At 42.3% G+C, this 20,745-nt stretch overlaps 1 protein-coding gene across 4 annotated transcripts in view; it reads left to right on the top strand.

Annotated features, from left to right (window-relative positions):
• The window catches only part of micu1 (mitochondrial calcium uptake 1), a 31,907-nt gene extending 12,560 nt beyond the window's left edge, over positions 1 to 19,347 (top strand). The window contains exons 6-14 of one of the 4 annotated variants that reach the window (XM_051417940.1): positions 2,252 to 2,263; positions 2,986 to 2,994; positions 9,442 to 9,556; positions 11,060 to 11,142; positions 11,769 to 11,969; positions 14,211 to 14,348; positions 15,876 to 15,984; positions 18,156 to 18,245; positions 18,434 to 19,347. In XM_051417940.1, coding sequence (XP_051273900.1) covers positions 2,252 to 2,263; positions 2,986 to 2,994; positions 9,442 to 9,556; positions 11,060 to 11,142; positions 11,769 to 11,969; positions 14,211 to 14,348; positions 15,876 to 15,984; positions 18,156 to 18,245; positions 18,434 to 18,594 — 918 coding nt within the window. In that variant the 3' untranslated portion in view covers positions 18,595 to 19,347. Of the gene's footprint in view, positions 1 to 2,251; positions 2,264 to 2,985; positions 2,995 to 8,661; positions 8,716 to 9,441; positions 9,557 to 11,059; positions 11,143 to 11,768; positions 11,970 to 14,210; positions 14,349 to 15,875; positions 15,985 to 18,155; positions 18,246 to 18,433 lie in introns of all 4 variants that reach the window. The other 3 variants (XM_051417922.1, XM_051417914.1, XM_051417930.1) reach the window with 3 other exon arrangements.
• The last annotated feature ends 1,398 nt before the right edge of the window (positions 19,348 to 20,745 follow it).

Below are 20,745 nucleotides of genomic sequence, written 5' to 3'. Positions count from 1 at the left end.
AGCAGATGTGAAAGGATGTTATTTTTCCACAGACCATACCCTGTATACTTTTTTTCCTTTGCTTATGTCTTTGCTTTGCTGTCTGCTTCTCAACTGTCAACTCATGTTATTTTCAAATCACAGTAATTGAAATTAGGGCAGATAACAAAATTATCTTGCTTTTTCAAATATTGTTTGAGCTCTGAAAGTTCAAAAAAAGGTTTAGGGTTAGAATAATGAAGAAATGTGTTGTTTTCAGCCTACACAGGGATTTTATAACTGTCTACCTTCAATCTCTAAACATTCAGTTAGTAAAACCTAGTTCAGAAAAGTTCAGCTCCATAATCATTAAGAGGGACATGTACAAAGTAGGCCTGCCCTGTGCATAATGACCTATTTAAAGACAATAAGAGCAGGTGAACCTCGAACAGACTACCTCCCCGCCATGGCCACAGATTGACTCTAAAAGGAGCCAGTCTCTATGCCCTCAGTGTGAACATTTCTCTGTTCACAGTCAAGGAAATAGAAGCCATCAATATAAATCACCAACATCATTATTTTCATTATTGCATTCCTTGATATTGATTCATGCCCATTACTGCCCTCTCACTGATCCCCGGGAACATCTCTCACAGCCAGTAGCCAACCATCCTCATTTATTTAATATTAGCTAATTATCAGAGTGGTGATTGCAGTTTCTAACCTCATTCCAAAATCCATCAGCCCCCAGGCTGGTATGATGCAGAGTACATCTGTACCCCATCTCCATGTTGTAGTTCAGTGAGCTACACCAAGTCAGTGAGGCTAAAGAGAGAACTATTTGTCACAACGTCCCTTTTTTTACTGCCTTGTGCAACTAGTATAGAGATTATAATAGTGATATAATAGTGATTTTACTAAGTCTTGTGTTTTGTGAAAGAGTTCTCAGAACTTTGATTCACCCATATTTCAAAAGCATATTAACCAAAGAGCTTGGGCTATACAATTGGAACACTCTTCATTTATGGCTCTTGTCTGCTTATGTAAATGTCGTGCCTATCTCCAGGCCTCGTGTTTCCTTTATTTGCCAGGCAAATTGGTGGACACATGGTCTTCTCTGATACTGTATTCAGCTTTTGTTGTCCCCTGAGATTTTCCTGCCATCGTCAGAGTGGCCCGAGGGCAAACCCTCCCTCTCTGGCTCTGCCCAGCCCTTTTTTCGCCCAGAGACTCGTGCCTCTCCCTCATTGGCTTAATGGGCACCCCTAGCTAGATGGTAGGAGGAGGAAACCATTACGGCTGACTGCCAAGAAGCAATGAAATCTAGTTCACACGAAACTTAAAACTGCATTGAATTAGAGCTACTCTAGATGAAATGACCATGTCATGAATAGCGCCGCAATATCTGTAGTGTGTAAATCACTAAGTTGATGGAGGGTGTGGTGAAGTACAAGAGGAGCATTTCAGGTGGGGGTTGGGTGGTAAACAGTGATAAAGGCTAAGGTTGATGGAGGAGAGGTGTACAGTATTGTGTGAGAGTAACACGAGAGCTCTCTTAAAAGACCTCTGTGTCTCACTTCCTGTGGTTTTATTTAGAAAGAGATTTGCCACATACATACTGTTTGGCCGCAGTAAGCGTTTAAAAGTGTGTCATGAACCTCTCCCTTACACCCCTCTCCCCCGCCCCCTCCTGCTGACACTAATTTGTTCCAGGTTCAGACTGTATGTATGTACACATTACATGCCCTGTATGGTTGTTTAACAGCTGCTGTTCATATTGACTCACCCTGTTTGTTTTATTTTTATTTTTCCTGTCCAGAGGAACACAGTTATTTTAACTCTTTAAGTGGGATTGCTTGTGTTTGCTCAACCGATTGTTTCATGCCACCTCTCTCTACTGGTAATTCACTTCATCTCTGTGTTTTCTTCTCCTGCCCTGATCATGTGGACATGCTTTCAGCTGCCGTAATCTTATGTTGATGTGACCTGAAGTTGTCATTGTTGATTGTTGATAATTCTCTCGTGCTCTTATCAGCCGTCCTCTCTCATTCGCATAACAAGTAATCCCTCCATTTTCTCTCTCTTCCCTTCCTGGCGAATAACCATCGTCCTCAACTCCCTGTCTCCCAAAATCCCCAATTTTTCTCTGTCTCCCCCTTCCCCCCACTCATTCCACCTACTGATCCCCATTCTCCACCCACAAACTCCCCATCCCTCCTCCTCCTCCTCCTCCTCCTCTCCTCTTCTTTCTCCCTCCTCATTTCCGTCCCGTTCTGACCCTCCCTCTCTGCAGGACTTCTGGCAGGTATGGGGTGTATGCCGAGCAGCATGTGTGCACCTGAATGAAAACTGCACTTTGTAGTCACTACCTACTCCCTCCCTCTCATTTATATACTTTTTCCTCTCTTCTTCCTCTTATGTCTCTCCATTTATTTTATTTTTTTGTATCTCTCAATTACTCACTCTGTTGTATAAAGGAGGGCATAGCTGTCCACTGCTGTTAGTCCAGGGGAACAGCTAAGTAAGTAGTTATTCTGTATTTACTACATCTCAGCGAGTGTGAAAGCAGTGTCATGGCCTCAGTTAGGTTTACTACCCTCATGGATAAGCAGACAACCTGTGCATTAAAATCTGTATTTTCTAACGAGCAATCAGTAGACTGGTAATAAAATGTTTAATTTACATCTAGCTTTTCTCTCACAGGTATGCTGTACACTGCCTGAGGGGGGAAGTCAAACAGTAGGAAGAAATAGAATAAAGCACCACCACTGTATTTTCTCATATAATAAGGTAGATTATATCATGGCCACGTGAGGTTCTCATGTCTGATTGGCTCACTGTAAAAGTTTTTTTGTCATCCATTTTTGAACAAACTTTAAAGATCGTTGATGTTAAGTGGCCATGGTATAAGCATTGAAGTCTGAGGTGTCCTAATATGGAAAATAACAACATTTGTGGAGGAAACGCCACTCTCCTTATCGTCGTGGTGTTCTTTACCCCGGCTAATCTGTTACTTTCATATACTAGGACACCGAAGTTGCTTAATCACTTTACATAAATGTGTATATTAGCATTTATCCTAGTTTCCAGCAATGCACCAAAATGTTTCACCAGAGTGCATCAGAGAATTTGTGATTCAAATGTTCTGATATACACATTTATGTTGGTAAGTGTAGATAAACAAGCCTGGACCTAGAAGCTTTATCTACTAAATGATTTGGCCTTTTGGCAGGTCTGAATGCCTCCATCAGTCAAGATTACGAGAAGATAAGTAAGGCGCAGCAAAGGGCAGGTTACAACCTGCACACCTTATAATGACGGGGAGTGTCAACTGAAGCAGGCACACACCCCATTGTGTGTGCACTTGTATCAAATATGCAAACTCAACTTTGTGTTGTTGCTGCATATTGTGTTGGAGACCTCCCCATTGACCTTTGTATAGCTTGTTGCGTGCCATGCCCTTCCTGCTGAATTATTGAAAACGAAGACTACATATTTTTCCTCTACAAGGATTATTAAACGCTGCAGCACTGCTACATAATTAACACACTAGTGCCCCAAAGTAAAGTTCACATACATATATAGTCAAATTTGAAGGAGAATGTCAAATCTTACAAAGCTGAAATGTAAAATGAGCTGAAATAAGTCCTTTTATAAGGATCATGCCAAATCATAGCAGTGCTGTTCCCCTGCACTCCCTCCTTGCTTTATAAATCTTTTCTACTTTCATCTCTTCTAAGAAACATCAGCTCTAGCTTTCCACTTGCTTTGGCACTCTAGCCTTTTTCCCCAGCATGCACTGCTCTATTGCCTGTGTATCACAGAGAAAGTAGCTGGTGGTGGCGCCCCCTCTCTGCGCATGGTGGCATCACAGGGTAGCTTTGGACCCAGAAAATTGCTCTGTTAGCTAATGTCAAGGCTGTATTGATGTGCTTGATAACCTTCACAAATCCATCCTCTGGATTGACCGGATGTCAGTGCTGCATGATTTCTGTAGAGCATGGTTTAGAGTCACTGAAGGCAGGACTTGCTCTGTACTGTACATCTAAAATGTATCCAAAATGTTCCTACATGCTGAGGCCCTCCCGGCCCTCCTCTGTATGTAAAGCTACAGTGTCTGCAACGTGACCTGCTACAACTGAGAGTGGACACCTGTCACTCAGAGGGAGTGCGGAGGGGGGCTGCTCCAGTGGAAACACGCCTCTTGTCACACCAACTGTTGTCATGTTCCCTCTTTATGATTTCACAGGAAGCTCCCAGGAGTCGCTGAACTATCACTGCTCTATTTTCTCCATCTTTCTTCTCCGTATTCAATTTTCACATGCTTTGTCAATGTTCGTCTCACACACTTAATCTTTCTCTCTTTTTTCTCAATCTCCTATCCTAATCTACAGTAACAGAGGTTGGGTTGTCTGTACACCTGGTCAAATATTTCGGTTCCCCTTCTTCTGTTGTGAGACAGCTGCTATTCCTCAGCGACCAAAATTTGTTTATTGAGCGTTCCACATCAGGGTCCATTATTCTGATTGTGCTCCCAGAATAATTATGAGTTATTAGCAGTACACCTGCTCTGTGGTTACCCCTGGGACTAGATTTGGAGAGCTAATACATTAGTGTTCTCTCCACCCACACACCCACCTACACACCTACAGACTGTGGTGTTTTGGTCCCTTGGTGTCATCATAAACTAGGAGAAAATATTCACTTTTGACCTTTTTGGATTTTGGTCATGTGTGTATGTTTTCTGGGGCGTTGAAGGCAGAGTGCCTCGCATACAATTATGTCGTGTGTTTGTGGGTTTTATGGGGGCTTGGATGGAGACCTGGATGGAGACCGTGCCCTTGTTGTATGTGTCGCAGCACTTACACGCTGTGAGAGCTTTCACCCACCTTTCACAATGTCAGGCTCAGACCCAGATTAACTTTACCCCTTAAGCCCTTTCCCCCGAAACTCACATCTTTCCTTGTACCTGCCAAAGTGACAGTAACCCCAGAGCTACCCCATCACACAAAGCAGCATAAAGGTACTGATCCATTTTTAATGCACTACACATCTATCTTTTTATCAGTATATCTCCACTGGTTTAGCTCTCCAATACGCCAAGTTCTAGCGAGACTCACCTGTACAAAAGATGATAGGTTGCTCGGGGAGAGGCATCACTCAAGTGCGCACACTCATCACACACACAAATGCATTGACAAAGAGAAGAGGGGGCACATTTCCTCTCTTTGCAGCTTGAGCTTTTCATCTTCAGTGGCAGCTCTCAGCCTAGACCCATAAATTCATCTCTTTGTTGTGACGCTCAGAGGAGACAACAGAGTCATGTGACATTATCTGAGAAAAGTCAATTTGTCTTTAGTGTGATAATTAATATTTTACAGCTTTAAGAGACTACGTCGTTTAGAACCAGTTCTTTCATCATCCGCTTCCCTCTCTTCTTCTGTCTTGTTATCGTCGTGTGTCGGCAGCTGCAGTGTTGGGCGAAGCCACAGATCCAATCACTAACAAAGCACTGCAGTCGGTACAGTTGGTACTGGAGAGGGCCAACTCTAAGCTGCCATCAACTCCTAAGCCAAGCGAATGGCCACACAAAGTGCTGGCGGAGTTGTGTTAATAACAAGAGCAGAAAATGGATGGGTGGCACATGATATATTTCTAGTATCCAAATGTCCATATTAGAAGACTGCAATGTGGTGTGTTGAATTATGTCTCATCTCTGTCACTTCAACAGCTGCCTGTCTTCTTTTATTATGACATGATGATGCTGGATGTCAGAAACGTGTGTGTACTCATCAGCGCAGCTGTGATATATATTAAACCCTTTAGAGCAACAGTGCCCTGTTGTTTATTTGATCATGTGAAGTTGTTTATATCCTATATTTGTTCAGAAGTAAAATAGAGCTAACAAATGGAGATCATTTATTAAAGCTTTGATTTGAGTTTTTTTTACAGTCAGAGGTAGTTGATCAAAGCTAAGGCTGTATATAAAATTGTGTCTAAAAGCATACAATTCCTTAGTGTGGGATTTAATAATGAAGTGTGAGAAGACCTTTATATACAGGCCAAGTTTTTAAGTTGTCCCTTTTTAATTGTGTGCTTAGAACGTGTTTCTTAGCCACTCGTGTGATATGAGCAGGAAGAGATTTAGCCCCCTTTTGCATGCGAGCCTCTGGCTGTGCTTGACTTGTATGGGTCTCATTTGTTGGACTCTTTATGCTTGGGCTAGTTGAAATTTGGCAACTAACAGGGCTGCTCTATAGCCTGGTGCACTGGAGAGATTAGCCCTGACCAAACTTCTAACACGTGTGTGTGTGTGTGTGTGTGTGTGTGTGTGTGTGTGTGTGTGTGTGTGTGTGTGTGTGTGTGTGTGTGTGTGTGCGTGCGCGTGCGTGCGTGTGTGTACGTGTACGTGTACGACAGCAGTGCATTTGACTGCCCCGCCGCCAGCACCGTCCTGCCGGCAGCTCTGTCAGCACTGTTTCTGCCTCAGCTCACAAGCTAGTTGGGTTGTTCATTCTGTCATCTGGACACAGCCCGTGGACTTTGACGTAGCGTAGCTGACAATACAGACATGTATGAACACATGAGCAGACTCAAGGCAGACATTTAAAAAGAAATCATGTTTTCCACACACAAACAGCTACAAAGTTGACACTGATCAACAGACACATGCTGACAGATGAGGCGTTAGCTGTTAATTAACTTGAGTGCTGCAGCAATTAGGATTACAGCCATTTGAAGATCAGTGCTCTGGGACAAATCTACGATAAGTGTTAAATATAGACTCCAATGTGGTTTGGATCCTTTAAGTGATTGCAGCAGTGTGTTTTATATGTCCTCTGGGTTGATGAATCAAAACTGATGAAAGACTCAACTGATGAGTCTGTCTGGGGAAGTAGCCTAATAGGTATCGCTTGTACTTTTTACCGTTTTCTGAATAATATATGCATGTTTGTACTGTTGAAAGGCTTGTTCTTGAAGGACCCAATATTTCACAACTTCAGTGGGAAGATGAGGCTTTCACCAGTTACAGGAAGCTGGAGGATGAAGGGAAAGATAGGACACGATCTTACAGCCGAGCCACAAACTCTACGGGGAAAAAAGGCTTAAAAGCCAAGATGAAACCAACAGCACAGCTTGACAATACACACTTGCCATACCTCTGTGTCTGCTTGAGAGAGTGCACAGTGTTGCATCATACATTTGTTGGAGAGATGTACGGTATGATAGCACATTGTGTTTGTGACAACGAGCAAGGGAGTGGAAGCTATATTGTCAGCTCAGCAGTGAAGTCTGTGGATCATAGAAGAGAGAATCGACAGGGAAACAGTCTGCATCAGAGTAGACTGAGATCTCTGTGCCTGTTTATTGGTTAGTATGCCTATGCACACTCTGAGATCTCCTCTTTTATCAGCTAAATATGCTATTTGGTTCTGCTCTCTGGCTATTATCTTTTAACTTATTTCCTTGAATGTCATTTTGGCTATTCTGCGGGGGTATTTTTGTCCTTGACTCAGGACACCGAAAAAAGTGAGTTATTATGCATAATATGCTCTGTGCCTCTGTTCTGATCATGCTAATGAGCCCCAGAGTGTTTATGTCTCTCGTGTGTGCAGTTGTGTAGTTGTCTGTGTGGGCATGAGTGCGTGTTTGCCCGCCGAAATAAACACTCGTGCCGTTCTGTGTTTTGTATTTGGAGTTAGGACTGTGGCTCACCTCAGGCCCACAGGGCTTACTTTGTGTGTCATTGTTCCAGACTCATGGGGGCCAATACCACCCTCTTTTACTCTCACCCACTTTCTCTTTTTACTCTTTCTATATGTTCATACATGTCCCTTTCTACTCTTCTCTTACACTTGTACATGTTCAAACCTCATCTCTTATGGCACCAAGAATACAAATTTGCCTTTTGTCACCTGTCTCTGGCTGTCTGTTACTCTCAACCCAGCACTGCTCCGAAAATAACTTTTTTTTTTCTCTCTCACCTCCCTGTCTGTCTCCCACTCCCTTCTCCTGTTATACGGCAAATGTAGATATCATCAACAATAGATGTTACAGTAGAAACCACTATTTTCTATATTGGCATCACTGACATGTAACAGTTAAGAAAAAAAACGAATTAGGGATAGTGATGTATTTTATAAGCTTATACCACTTGTCTTTTGCAGCCATTATACTGTCTGTATCTCATGAGGAGGGAGTCGGTTCATGGGGGAAAGAATTTGAAAGAGTTTTGTCATGTTATGCTATTTAGGGGGATGCCACCAAATTATATTATTCAAATAAGTTAAGTGAGCCTTTCAAGAGAAACTAATGGACAAGCTTTAATTTGCAATGGGTAGCACACAGCTTCAATGACAATACTTAGGAAACCTAGAAAAAGGAGAATAATAGGTATAACTGATAACAGCCTGTTTACTGGAGCTGCATCATTTTGTATTGCGACTTTGATTCATTGTTGTTCATGTGTGCAAACTGCTTAATTACAGACTGCAGGGGCAGCAAGACATATTTGAATTGTTTGTTTGAGTAGTATCCCCCAATTATCCTGTTTTGAGCAAGATGTTTTCTGTATGTTCGTGTGTCAATATGAATGCCCATGCGTGTGTTTGTCGTTCAAGGCCCTGCTAAAGACAGCAGAGGCCACACTGCTCTCTAACAGTTGTTTCTCCTCCTTCCTCCTCTGAATTGGACCTCTTACAGACGGAGGTAACTCCACGCGGGCTTAGCGTGGCCCAGCCCCCCACCCCTCCCAAGGCATGCTCTGTCCGTCTGTCCACTCTGTTTGGTGGAGTGTCCTATTAGTGGGACGCTGTCTTTCAAGTCTCTATCACTGAGTGTGTAGTGTGCATGTGTTTAAGACTCACTTTCATGCAATGCTGTGAATATACACATGCTAAAAGAAAAATAAACACGTCAGTTAACTGTGCGTTTGTGTGTGCAAAGAGCTAAAGTCACTTTGTTTTTTATGATTAATACATTTGGGTTTTGTTACAGATGTGGTTAATCAATAGTGTGTGTCTGTGCGACAGTCTCTTGTGATGTTTTTCCTCTCTTTATGTCAATTTCACACTGTGAGTACGGCCCTTTGGTGGAAAACGTGTTTTGTGCTTGAACTGACCACAGACTAATTGTTCGTCACTACCACCATCACCTGCCTGTACAGCTTCATGTGTATGCCGCATTTGCATGACTATTATTGTGATAAACCGTCTTATCCATTGTCTATTTTATATGTTGTCTAATGTGGGCTATTTTTAATGTGTGTGTGTGGAAGTACAGTACGTGTGTGTACGTTTCTATGTTTGAGCATAGCCAGTCTCTGATTGAGCTTCATTCTCAGACACACACACTTGCTTTCTCACACACACACACACACAAAGCCACACCTGGGACAGCTGTAAAGGCTATAAGGCTTGTGCTGAATAATGTGAAATGTTTTTAATATAACTATTTTTTTTTTGTCCTGACCTGAATGAGCAGAAGATCGCCCAGGAGAGGGAGAAGTTTGCAGATGAGGACAGCATATTTTTCACACTGGGAGAATGTGGCCTTATTTCCTTCTCCGACTACATCTTCCTCACCACCGTGCTGTCCAGTAAGTATACCGTTGAACTGTACAGGCATCCCATTTCAATCCCTCTTCTGTGTCTTCTCTGCTCTCTGCTTTCTTAGTATGTCAGTTAAGACAGAAAGTGGAAAGGGGAGAAATTTTCCAATATGATATTATTAGCCAGGATATGAAGCTGGCTGCCTGTTCTGTATGATCTCCACTGCTGTCAGATCTAATAACGTGTGTCTACCAAGCTAGCTGCCTCAGAGATGTTGTGTTTCACAGAATCCGTTTGTTTTAGCTGGATCTGGCATTGGGGGTGGATACGAGGAGTCAATTTCACATGAATGCCTCCTTCCTGAATGTGTCAGAGATCATGGTAATGAAAATGCAGCTTGGACTCCTTCCTGTAGTAACCTTTTATCCCCCAGCTTAGCTCGACCATTTCTTATAATCCGTTCATATGGAGAAAGTCTCTGGGGAAGTTTTCAAGGAGAAGTCATTTTTAAGCAGACAGGGCAGTATGCCTTATGGTTGGTTTCAATCCATTTAACACGGCCACAAAAATAGTACAATAAAGGACTTATGTTGCCCAACAGGCCTCATGGTGGTACATATTTACTGCTTTTATACAGACTGAATCTTTAGACTTAAGACAAGACAAGATTAATCTTTAATATTTCCCTTGAAGGAGTTGGCTTGTTAAAGCAGTAAATGGTTATAGTGTAGTACATTAGTAAAAAATGAAGCATTGAAAATAATTTAGCAAAAAGAGGTTATATAATGTAGTTTGTAAATGTTTTTTTGTCAAAGAAAAAAAAGCAGTGAAAGTAAATAAAATTGCATGAAGTGCTGTATTTGTGATGTAAATAGTGTATGTGTAGCAACATGAAATGTATGCAGTGTGGAATAGCTTTACATGTTAAAACAACAACTTAATTTTTATGGTTAAACAAGGATATAGGGTTTTGATTAAATTCAATATGTGAATGTACAGCCCATATATCTCATATGCAAAATGAGCTAAAGCACAGATTGTAAATGTGTGTATAGGTGCTGTATATAGAGCTCTGGATGGAGGTACCGTTTGTTCTGTCATTATCTGACTGTGGGTGGCGTGAACTGTGAACTGAGCCTTGTTATCATGCAGGTTGTGTGGTCATCAAAGTGAAGTGGATGTACTAGCAGATGTACAGTAAAGGCCATTTGTAGAAAGTGTGCAGATGCTTTGCAAAGACAAATTCAGATATCATATAGGAAAATGTTGTATTCCAGATTAGCTCATATAGACAGTGCAGGGTCTAATCTAGTAACTCAACTGTTGGCAGAAGGTAGAGCTGATTGTGTAGCAGTCATTGGTGAGATTGATAGCTACTGGTTCAAAAAAGAGCTGATAGCTGAAAGCTGATGAAAACTGAAGACGTTGCAAGCTGACCGAGTCAGTATTGAACACTTTAGCTGTTATCTGGGTCAATTCAGTTTGACGTGTTGTTTTCATGTTGTGTTGTATTGATTTCTGAATTGGTTTCTGTGTCCTCTGATGTCCAGCTCCCCAGAGGAACTTTGAGATTGCCTTCAAGATGTTTGATCTGAACGGTGATGGAGAGGTGGATCTGGAGGAATTTGACCAGGTTAGACTGTGATCACCAGCACGCCTCGTATTTACACATAATAATGCACAAAATCAACATTTTGAAGGATACACAAGGTTAAAACAGCCAGCCCACACGTTTGTACTGTGGACTGGACTTAATGTCTACAGTAGCTCCTGATTGCATTACAGTAACCCATAACACACACTCACAGGCAATAAAGGTAGGACCCTACATTGATGGCCACCACTGTGGCATTTTTTCAGAGAGAAAAGAAGTGCTGTGCTCTGCACTCCATGATATATCTCTATCTCTACCACTGGATCTGATAGGGTTTATGATATACAGTATTTCATGTATAGTATTATTGAGTTTTCAAAGTTAAATCTCATTATGTGATAGGATGAATGAAAGTCCTATCGAATTTAAGTGCTTTGTAATATGAAGAAAATTAAAAAAGTAATTTGCTCTGTATTTTAAATCATGCTAATCTTACACAATCTTTATCGGCTTTTTATTTTTTTATGTTGTCTGATTAAATGATTTTACAACCATTTCTATGGAAGTTTTTACAGATTTATATACTCTATATATAAATAGTCATAACTACTTCTAAAACTGCTGAAAACTTATCTTGGTTGACACGGGACCCCCTACATCCTTAGGTCCAGAGCATCATTCGTTCCCAAACCAGTATGGGCATGCGACACCGTGACCGCTCCACCACAGGAAACACGCTTAAGACAGCCGGCTGCAGCTCCGCTCTCACCACCTACTTCTTTGGAGAAGACCTGAAGGGAAAACTCACCATCGGCAGCTTTCTCGAGTTTCAGAGGAAACTGCAGCATGATGTCCTCAAACTAGAGGTAATGGAAGAAGAGTATTATTCATCTACTGGTTTACTTTCCTATTGTGTACAATCATAATAAATTATTTTGAATGTTTTGGTTTTGCTCCAATCTGCACCCAATCACAGACTACATAAGAAAATTGACAGCTCTTAACTCTAACTAAATTAGTCCCTTATTAAACAAACAAATGGGTGAGAAGCAAGGAGGCAGTGACAGATGTGCGTTATGCTCAATATAAAGGAAAGCAAGGGCAGAGGATGATAAATGTACTGCATGGATTGTATGTCAGCGTTGGTCAGTGTCACTCTCTCAAAGCTGTGACAGTTAGGTATAAAAAAACATCAACTGTCTAACCAGAGAGACACCAGACCTCTCTCTCCTTTGCCTTCACAGTAACAGTAAGTGATCAGTGTTGTTGAGCATATGGTTACCCTAATGTTTAATCAGCGTGGGTAGTGCCTAACTGATTTACTAAAAGCTTAACGGGAACGTCCTCGGAAGCTTAGAATAGAACTCGAGTCAGAGAATTTGCCAGAAAGAAAAGCGCCATCTGTCAAGTCTTTATGGCATCAAGATGGTCAGAGAGGGATATCATAACACAGATAAGGTTGATAAGGACACTAACATGGGTAATCCAATTCCTGAAGTCTTAAGGCTGCTACATAGTCGCCGTTCCCGACCTGTAGCGCGCCAATGGGACGTCACAGGAGCGCGGTAACTATTTATACTTGCGTGTGGTGGTCGCGACACTAATTGCAGTCTTCTCCTGAACAGAAGTGTCGCAACTGAGGAAAGTCTACCGACTTTGCTATTTCTACGCACTAGAAGAAGAAGAGGTCGCGGAGGTTCTTCCAAATTTTCCGACATATGGCCTCCTCTTTTCCAACATTAATTCTATCATTCATTCAACATGAATTCTGGCACCTCTGGGCATCTCTGTGTTCCTTCATTGAAGGATCGTACACATGCCTGTAGAGGGGCACTTGCTCGGAAAGCTTGCCCTCGAACTCGTCCATCTTCCTGTTTCCGCTTTGGCGCGCTCAGCTGAAAAAAATAGAGTGGTGCGCGACCTGGCCTAAATCCTGCCGCGCCAGCGAGATCTACGTCATTTTGATGTCACATTGTCGCGCTACAGGTCGGGAACGGCAAGTATGTAACACCCTTTACTCTCTCGCGTGGGTGCCCTCACTCCTTTCTTCCTTTATTTGCTGAGGCTGCAGCTCAACCCTGGGCCATATTTCACCAGCTGTTAGGTAGCTGTTTTTATGCCAGGTGCCAAACGCCTCCTCCCCCTTTTCCCTTATTCCTATTTTTGTAACTCTTATAAAACCCCCTGTTGATTGAAGTAAAGTAAAGTAAGCTCCTGCATGAACCTGCAGATAATTATCACCTGAATCTGCAGCTCCAATTGGCTTTACTGAGCATTATAGACAGTTTCCGCTCATTATTTAGCTGTCTGTCATTTACTGTTTTCGGTCACTCTCACCATCTCATCATTTCTGGCAGCAGCAGGAAGCAATTTTCAGCAGAAAAGCACAAAACACCACCACTACCTGCTCAGTACCAAACAGCAGACACACACAGTTCGTGACTAGCTGATGGACATAGTGGGGCATTTAGCAGCTAAAGAGCCAGATATATCTCTCAGGATTTGGTGGAGACCAAAAAGAGAGTCAATATTGGACTTACATTCATCAGGTGACCAAAAACATCAGTTCTCCATACCTTAAAAAGTGTCTCCATACCAAAGCTGTGTCTCCAATGGCCAAAAAAAAAATTTATTGCAGGTTTAATGTGACTTCACCTCTTAAAAGGTAGAGATTCCACAGAGGCATTGAATGGTCAGGTCACCCCTGAAATATTCACTCCAGGCTTATTTTGGCTTAGTCATGAGCTGCCTCTCGCCAGTGTGACAAATTAACATTTTGAGAGGTCTGCATGTTCAGAGAAAAGAGGGAGGGGAGCTGTGTGGCTGTCGGTACAGCCTCAAACATAAATCGAATGGATTGACCTGACACAGCCAAGGCCCACTGCTGTTAAGCCATGCTCCAGTGGGACATTGTAAAAAAAAATAAATAAATAAATAAAATACACATGCAGATTTAATGTCACAAATGCCAGCACCAAGCATGATTCAACTTGAAGCCTGACACCAATATTTACTGTTTCCCATCTCCTCATGCCCTCCTCCTCCTATTAATTTGTTTGTCCCTCTGCATAGCACTCAATCTTCATCTTGTTTCTCTCCCTATGCAGTTCGAGAGGAACGATCCTGTGAACGGCAGAATCACCGAGAGACAGTTTGGGGGCATGCTGCTGGCCTATAGTGGCGTTCAGTCTCGTAAACTCAAGCAGATGCAGAAGGGCTTGAAGAAGATGTTTAAGGATGCACAGGTAGATAAATCTATGTTCTTCTCTGTGCTTTCATACAACTCTGTGATAAGGGATTGGTGCTCTGTTATATATGGTGCTAGATTTGGTGGTGTGAGTGTTTTAACTAATTGGCCTACATGCAAGGATGTGTGACAGACGGTGTGTGCGCCTGAGGGAAAAGGAGATTGTGCTGGGACATTGTGAGAGGGGATGAGCGATAATACATCACAGGGAGAGGACAGCACATTCGGAGACTGGCATTATCCACCTGACCGACTCTTACTCTCTCTACCTTCCGCTATCTCTGTGGTGGCCAAATACAGAGCAGCCAGTGCTGAGCAGAAGGGCATAGTTAGTCCTCCATCTCTCTTTGAGCTTCTACATTATTATTTTCTCCATCAGTGTCACAGCCTCACTCTCTCTGTTTCCAATTTTATCTTCCTCGTTTGCTATTCTATCATCAACAACTCCTCATTCAGTTTAGTTTATTTCAGACACAGCCGTCATGCAGGGTTTCTTACAAAATAAAGAGTTTTGACTCTCCTTCGCCGAGACAGTTTTTCACCAAACACCATCACATTGCTCTAAGCAAGTAAAATAGCTCCACTGGGATTAGACCAAACAGGGGAAAATGTAAAAATATTCAAGATGTAGAAAGCTCGAAGCCAACTCCAGTGTATACACCCATCCCTCTCCTATTTCCACTACTTTGCATGAACTTTGGTTTCAAGCTAGGTCTGCCTCACTGTAATAAACCCCATCAGTCAGTTGACTGAAGATACGCCCATACATATCCTATCCCCGGAGGTGTTGTAGCAGAATATGTCCCATTTCCTTTTTTTGTTTTTGTTTATATTTATTTTATTTTTTAAGTAAGTACACGTAATAGCCTGTTGGAATACATTAAAGCACCACAGATGTCAGACTGAGCTACGATAAGGCAAGTTTGATGGCTAAATGCAGTGATTAGCAGGGAAAATAAAACTGAAAGCAGGGAAGCTGCTGTTCCTCCAAGGCATGAGAAAAAGATGAGGCTGGGTGCTGCCAGAGTTGTGTCTCTCTGAGGAATTAAACTGCAGTAAGAACCTCTCTCTTCTTTTTTTCCCATCCTGTTCTCAGTGTCTCAGCATTGGCATAACCTGTAATGTAAATGAGAAAAGTGTTATTTACTGCCTAAGACCAGCTGTTTGCGTTTCTTTGCAAATGAGCTCATCAGCAGTGTGGCAGCTGTGTGTCTCTGCGTCTGTTTATATGTGTACACGTGCATGTGTGTCTTAGGCCGTCTGTTTCCCTTTCAAACCGTGGCACACTGTTCACCCATGTGTGTCCACTGCTTCTGTCCACTCCCACTTCCTCTTGTCTTTTGTGTCACACCGCTAAGCTGCTCCCAAAATGGCTCTGTGCAGTCGCAGCTCTTGTCGTGACAATTTTTGGCTGATTTGTCACAGGAAAGTAGTGTGCTAGTGGCTCAGGTAAAACTGCAGGAAGGCTTTGTTCCTGATTTGTCCTAGACTTTTTATACTTTTCTTTTGTTCCTATTTTGTGCAGGGCATCACATTTGAGGAGGTGGAGAATTTCTTCACTTTCCTAAAGAACGTGAATGACGTGGACACAGCCCTGAGTTTCTACCATATGGCTGGAGCCTCCATAGACAAAGGTACACCCACATTTGCCCTTTTCCTCTGACATTCTCTCTTTCCTCCTAATTACTCTTTAGACTCAACTGTTGTCACTTTCATCCACTGTCTCTCAGACTGACTGTTGACACTCAGCCAGCCAGATCCACTTCCCACATCTCTTTTGGCCTGGCTTTGCTCCCGGTCCTTGCTCAGCCATTTGTAATTTCTTTGTCCATCCATCCATTTCTCTGCCACCTCTTCCTCCGGATCATGGACACGCACACATGACAAATCACTTCCTACTTGACCGCAAAAGGCTTCTGATGCCCGCTGACACATGCCAGCATCATTACTGGGGGAGGGAGAGGAGGGTTGGGACTGGGATGACCCGTCATTACATGGTTCAGTCTAAGCACTGGAAGGGTGTATTTCATCTGTGAGCCGATGACTGGAGGTTTAACCAACATTTCCACGTTCAGATAGTAATGCGTACGATTTTCTTCACAATAAAAGCCACCTCTTGTTCAACCAGTTGAATGCTTTTAATGTGAAGAAGGAAGATTTAGTGGCATTGCGAATCCCTGAAACACGCAAAAAACTGTAAAGTCCCTATCTAGAGCCCGTGTTTGGTTTGGTTTGTCATTCTCAGGTAACATAACGATTTTCAGGTGATTATACACTAATGAAAACATACATTTGCATATTATATTCCATTTCGGACAATAGATCCTTCTGAATGTTGCACACTGGACCTTTAATACAGCTCTGAAAAACTATAAAGAGAGTGAACACTGAATGGCTATTGCAGAAAAAAGTGCAAACCCTTAATAGTATCGTAAACAGGGTTTAAGAGAGAGTTGGCTGTTGTCCTGAAGAATGTGTCCACAGTGGTTATTCCAGAAGCGATATTACCAAGTGTCCAATCAGTCATTAAATTAGTCTTGTTTCCTTTATCTTCCTCAGCACATTCATTTTTACTGAATTAATTTGTCTGTCAGATCCTAACAATGAAAGTCAATTTAATATGACAGCAGCACAGAAAGTGAGGACCTGTAGCTTTAATAATATGGTAATTGTTTGATGAGTCGGTGTTTTCTTCATTTATTGCAATGATTCAGATATTCAGTAGGCCTCCATATGTTTTCTGTCAGTACATCCATTAGTTGCAGTTCACTGATGAAACAACAGCTGCTTTAACGGAGTGCAGGGTCGATCTTGAGCTGCTTGTTTCCCAGCGTATGGTTTCAGCTGAACGTATAGCCGTCTAACAAGCCTGCGTGTGTGTGTGTGTGTGTGTGCGCGCGTCTTTGTCGGTATGTGCGTGTGCTCTGGCGGGGTACAGAAAACGTCAGGCTGCTGTGGGGTCATGGAGAGCTGCCAGGCATACGTCTGCAAATTATCTCCGTCCACCCATCAACCGGGCAGTGACACCGTCTTCCTACTCTTCAAGCCTAAAGGAGCTCTTATATTTCTCTCTTGTCTTTTACATCTTTGTTTCCCTATTTCCTTTTCTTTTCCTCTCGCTCTCGAGTCCGATGATTTCACACCCTTTTTCAGTACAGTTTCTCATATGTGGGTGTGTTATCTGGAACGGCACATTGGATTGTATTAAGGTAGAAAAGATGGTCACTAATAGGAGTGATTCAGCTGTTTTTTAGGGGGGGGGGGTTGTCTGGCCATTTGCAGAGAGATTTAAGAGACTTCTTGGAGAATTATTTTTATCCCAGCTCTCTCCTCTTTCTCATACTTCAGTTTCTCTTTCACTCCTCCTGTTGTGTGCCCTTTGAAGTCTTATAATCAATCATTCTGCTTGAGACGGAGGAGTTTTTCATCACTTTATGATGTATTTGTTTTTCTGAAATGACCCTGAGGCTTTTTTTTCTTCTGTCTCCATCCTCACCTCTCTACACCTCCATCCCCCTCCTGCCTTCCATCGTTTCCTCGTTCCTCCCAACCAGCCTCATTCTCAGCTAGATGTCCTGATGCTGTCTGCTGCTCCTCTCAGCCCTTTCTTTCTCTCTCTAGTGTCTATCAGATAGTCTCCCCCGGTGAATGGGAGCCCTGCCTGCTATCGATCGTGAGCAGTTTGGCTTGCACACAGTGTCCTCCACATGGGCCATTTATGAGCTGGCTTGTGCGACTCGCACCTCTATTACTCTATCTCACAAATGGTGAATCTCTCTATCTGTTCTTCCCCCCCGTCTCTCAGTTACCATGAAGCAGGTGGCTCGCACTGTGGCCAAAGTGGAGCTGTCAGATCACGTGTGTGACGTGGTGTTCGCTCTGTTCGACTGCGACGGTAAGTACCCGGCTACTCCATCATGACTCCTCTCTGCAAATATTTATGGAAGGCAAATAATGCCTCCACCGACAGGTGGAAATTATCAACAAATTGAGGTCATCTCCTCCTCTTACTTATTCTTCCTCTATTATTTCATCATCTCTCTCCCTGTCCATCGCCCCTCTCCCCCTGTCTGTCTTCCTCAGGGAACGGAGAACTTAGTAATAAGGAGTTCATAGCCATTATGAAGCAGCGGCTGATGCGTGGGCTGGAGAAACCCAAGGACATGGGTTTCACTCGGCTGGTGCGTGCCATGTGGAAGTGTGCCCAGGATACCGCCTGGGACTTTGCCACACCAAAGACATAATAGCGACAAGAAGGCGACGTGTGAGTGAGAAAGAAAAGGCACACGTGTGGAAAAAGCAACACCACCAGAAGCATCTAAGACATTCTTCATCAACAGGTCTCGAGAATTTAAATTGACAATTAAATGCAATGAAGTCATTTGGACTGCAGCTCTTGAGTGGCATCATCAGTCATTAACGCATGTCGCTGTATTTCAAGCTATCATATATAATGACTGAAGCATGCTGACACAGCGCAGTGTATCCTGAAAGGCTTCTCTAGCGTACCAGTCCAAGGCATCATGGGTATTTGTTTATTTTAAAATATGCAAAGTTTGTATGTTTTTTGCCATATTCTGTAGAGGAATGCAGTGTCAGCAGATGACTGTGACCCTCTGTCAAACGCTAAAAAGGGCACTTTTATATCCGTATGTTTTACTGCAAAAAGCAAGACAAGAAGTAGAATCAATCTTATTTGACCTTCAGCTGTATAAATGCCGCAGTATGTCTGTTCTATACCGACAACAGACCCTTAGTTATTCCTTTGGTGGGACAGAGAGAAGACTGTAATCTTGTTAGCGTCTCACCATTCAGTCTGCTAGCTCCAGCTACATCTTTACTCTTATTCTGTTTCCATAAAAGATCAATGATGCGTGTCCTGCTCTACAATGTACTGTTCAAAGTGTGTATTCTTCTTATTATTGCTCACTGAACACTTTATATAAGATGGATGTTGAAAGAAATGCTCTATTAAAGATGTTTTTAATAATGAAAAACTGATTAAGCTTTATTTCTGAACGTGAGTGCGTCCTGCTTGACTTGTGAGTTGGATTGTTGTCCTGCCTTGTTCTCATTTTCACCCTTTGACTCTATGAAAAGCGCAGTGGGGGATTAGCGAGACTAATCTACAGGGCACTGTGGAAGTCATTTGTCATGTGTAATGAAATGGGGTGTAAAATATTTAGCAAAAAAAATGCATGGCTGATTGTATCCAGTGGCTTTGTTTGAGTGTGTGCCAGAGGAAGAAAAAGATGGTCGTGTGTGTGTGTGTGTGTGTGTGTGCGCAAGAGCAGTCAGCAGTTTTGTCTAATTGAAATGGACAGGATGGGCAGTCCTCGGCCTCTGCTGCCCATTAAAAGATTGTCCTGCAGCCCCTTCGTACAAATACCGTGCTGCATTGGCCTGAAACGAGCTCGCTTGCTCTCTTCCACACATTGCAGCTGACAGACGGAAGTGGTACTCAGGAGTGATTGCTAGGCAGGAGATTAGGTTGAAGGGCCCCTCATCAGTATTCCTCAGCTGTGGTTGTTTCCAGAGTTTAAAGTCTGCCATTACAATCACTTTGAACCTAAAATGATTTTTTTTTAAATGCCCACATCCTTGCTGTTGAATCAAAATGTTGTTTAAACATAAAGTTGCTCTCCTGTATAAACCATGTATCTCCAAAAACATTGACTTTTTATAAGAAAACTGAAAAATGCCATTTTTTTATAGATAATGCAGCTGGGTTTAAAATGGTTTGTTTAGCATAAGATGTAGGAGAACTTACTCAACCCATAATACAACATTCTCTTTTCAATAAATGCTTTTCCTTCACCATAACTTGGGTTATAACAGTCAAGGGCTGTGTATTGCCAAGAAGCTGCCAGTGCCATACATATCACAATACAGGGGTTATGAATAAATATATTGTGATACTGTAAGCAAGACAATATATTGAGATTCTTTTTTAAATCTAATTTAAGGAAAACTCATAGTAAAAAGAACACACCACCTTATGCATAATATCTGGGTCAGAATAGTGTGATCTGCATTTGTATTTAACACAGTCCCTGTAATATCCACTATGGAAATATATTACTGAATGTTTGCAAGCAAATTATTGATTCAAAATCAATAGTGTTTTTGAGAATGGATACAGTATTACAAAACAGTGTACGATCGATATTTCTCTTACACCCCTATAAAAGTCATTTTCATGGTGGATTAAACTCTAGATTCAATTTTTTTATTAACTGATTAATCGTTTAGTAAGTCAATTTGCTTGTTCTATCCAATAAACCAATTGATTAATCAGCTTAGTTTTTCAAAGCTAATAGCAGCAAAGCAAAACACTGGTCTCTTCTGCTTTTAGATCCTAAAGGCTCCTGTGGCCTGTACGTGGCTTCATATTC

The sequence above is a fragment of the Dicentrarchus labrax genome, unplaced genomic scaffold (genome assembly GCF_905237075.1).
Source record: "Dicentrarchus labrax unplaced genomic scaffold, dlabrax2021, whole genome shotgun sequence".
In the NCBI taxonomy this organism is placed as follows: Eukaryota; Metazoa; Chordata; class Actinopteri; family Moronidae; genus Dicentrarchus; species Dicentrarchus labrax.
Note: the sequence above shows the minus strand (reverse complement) of the source record. Positions and strands in the feature narration are given on the sequence as shown.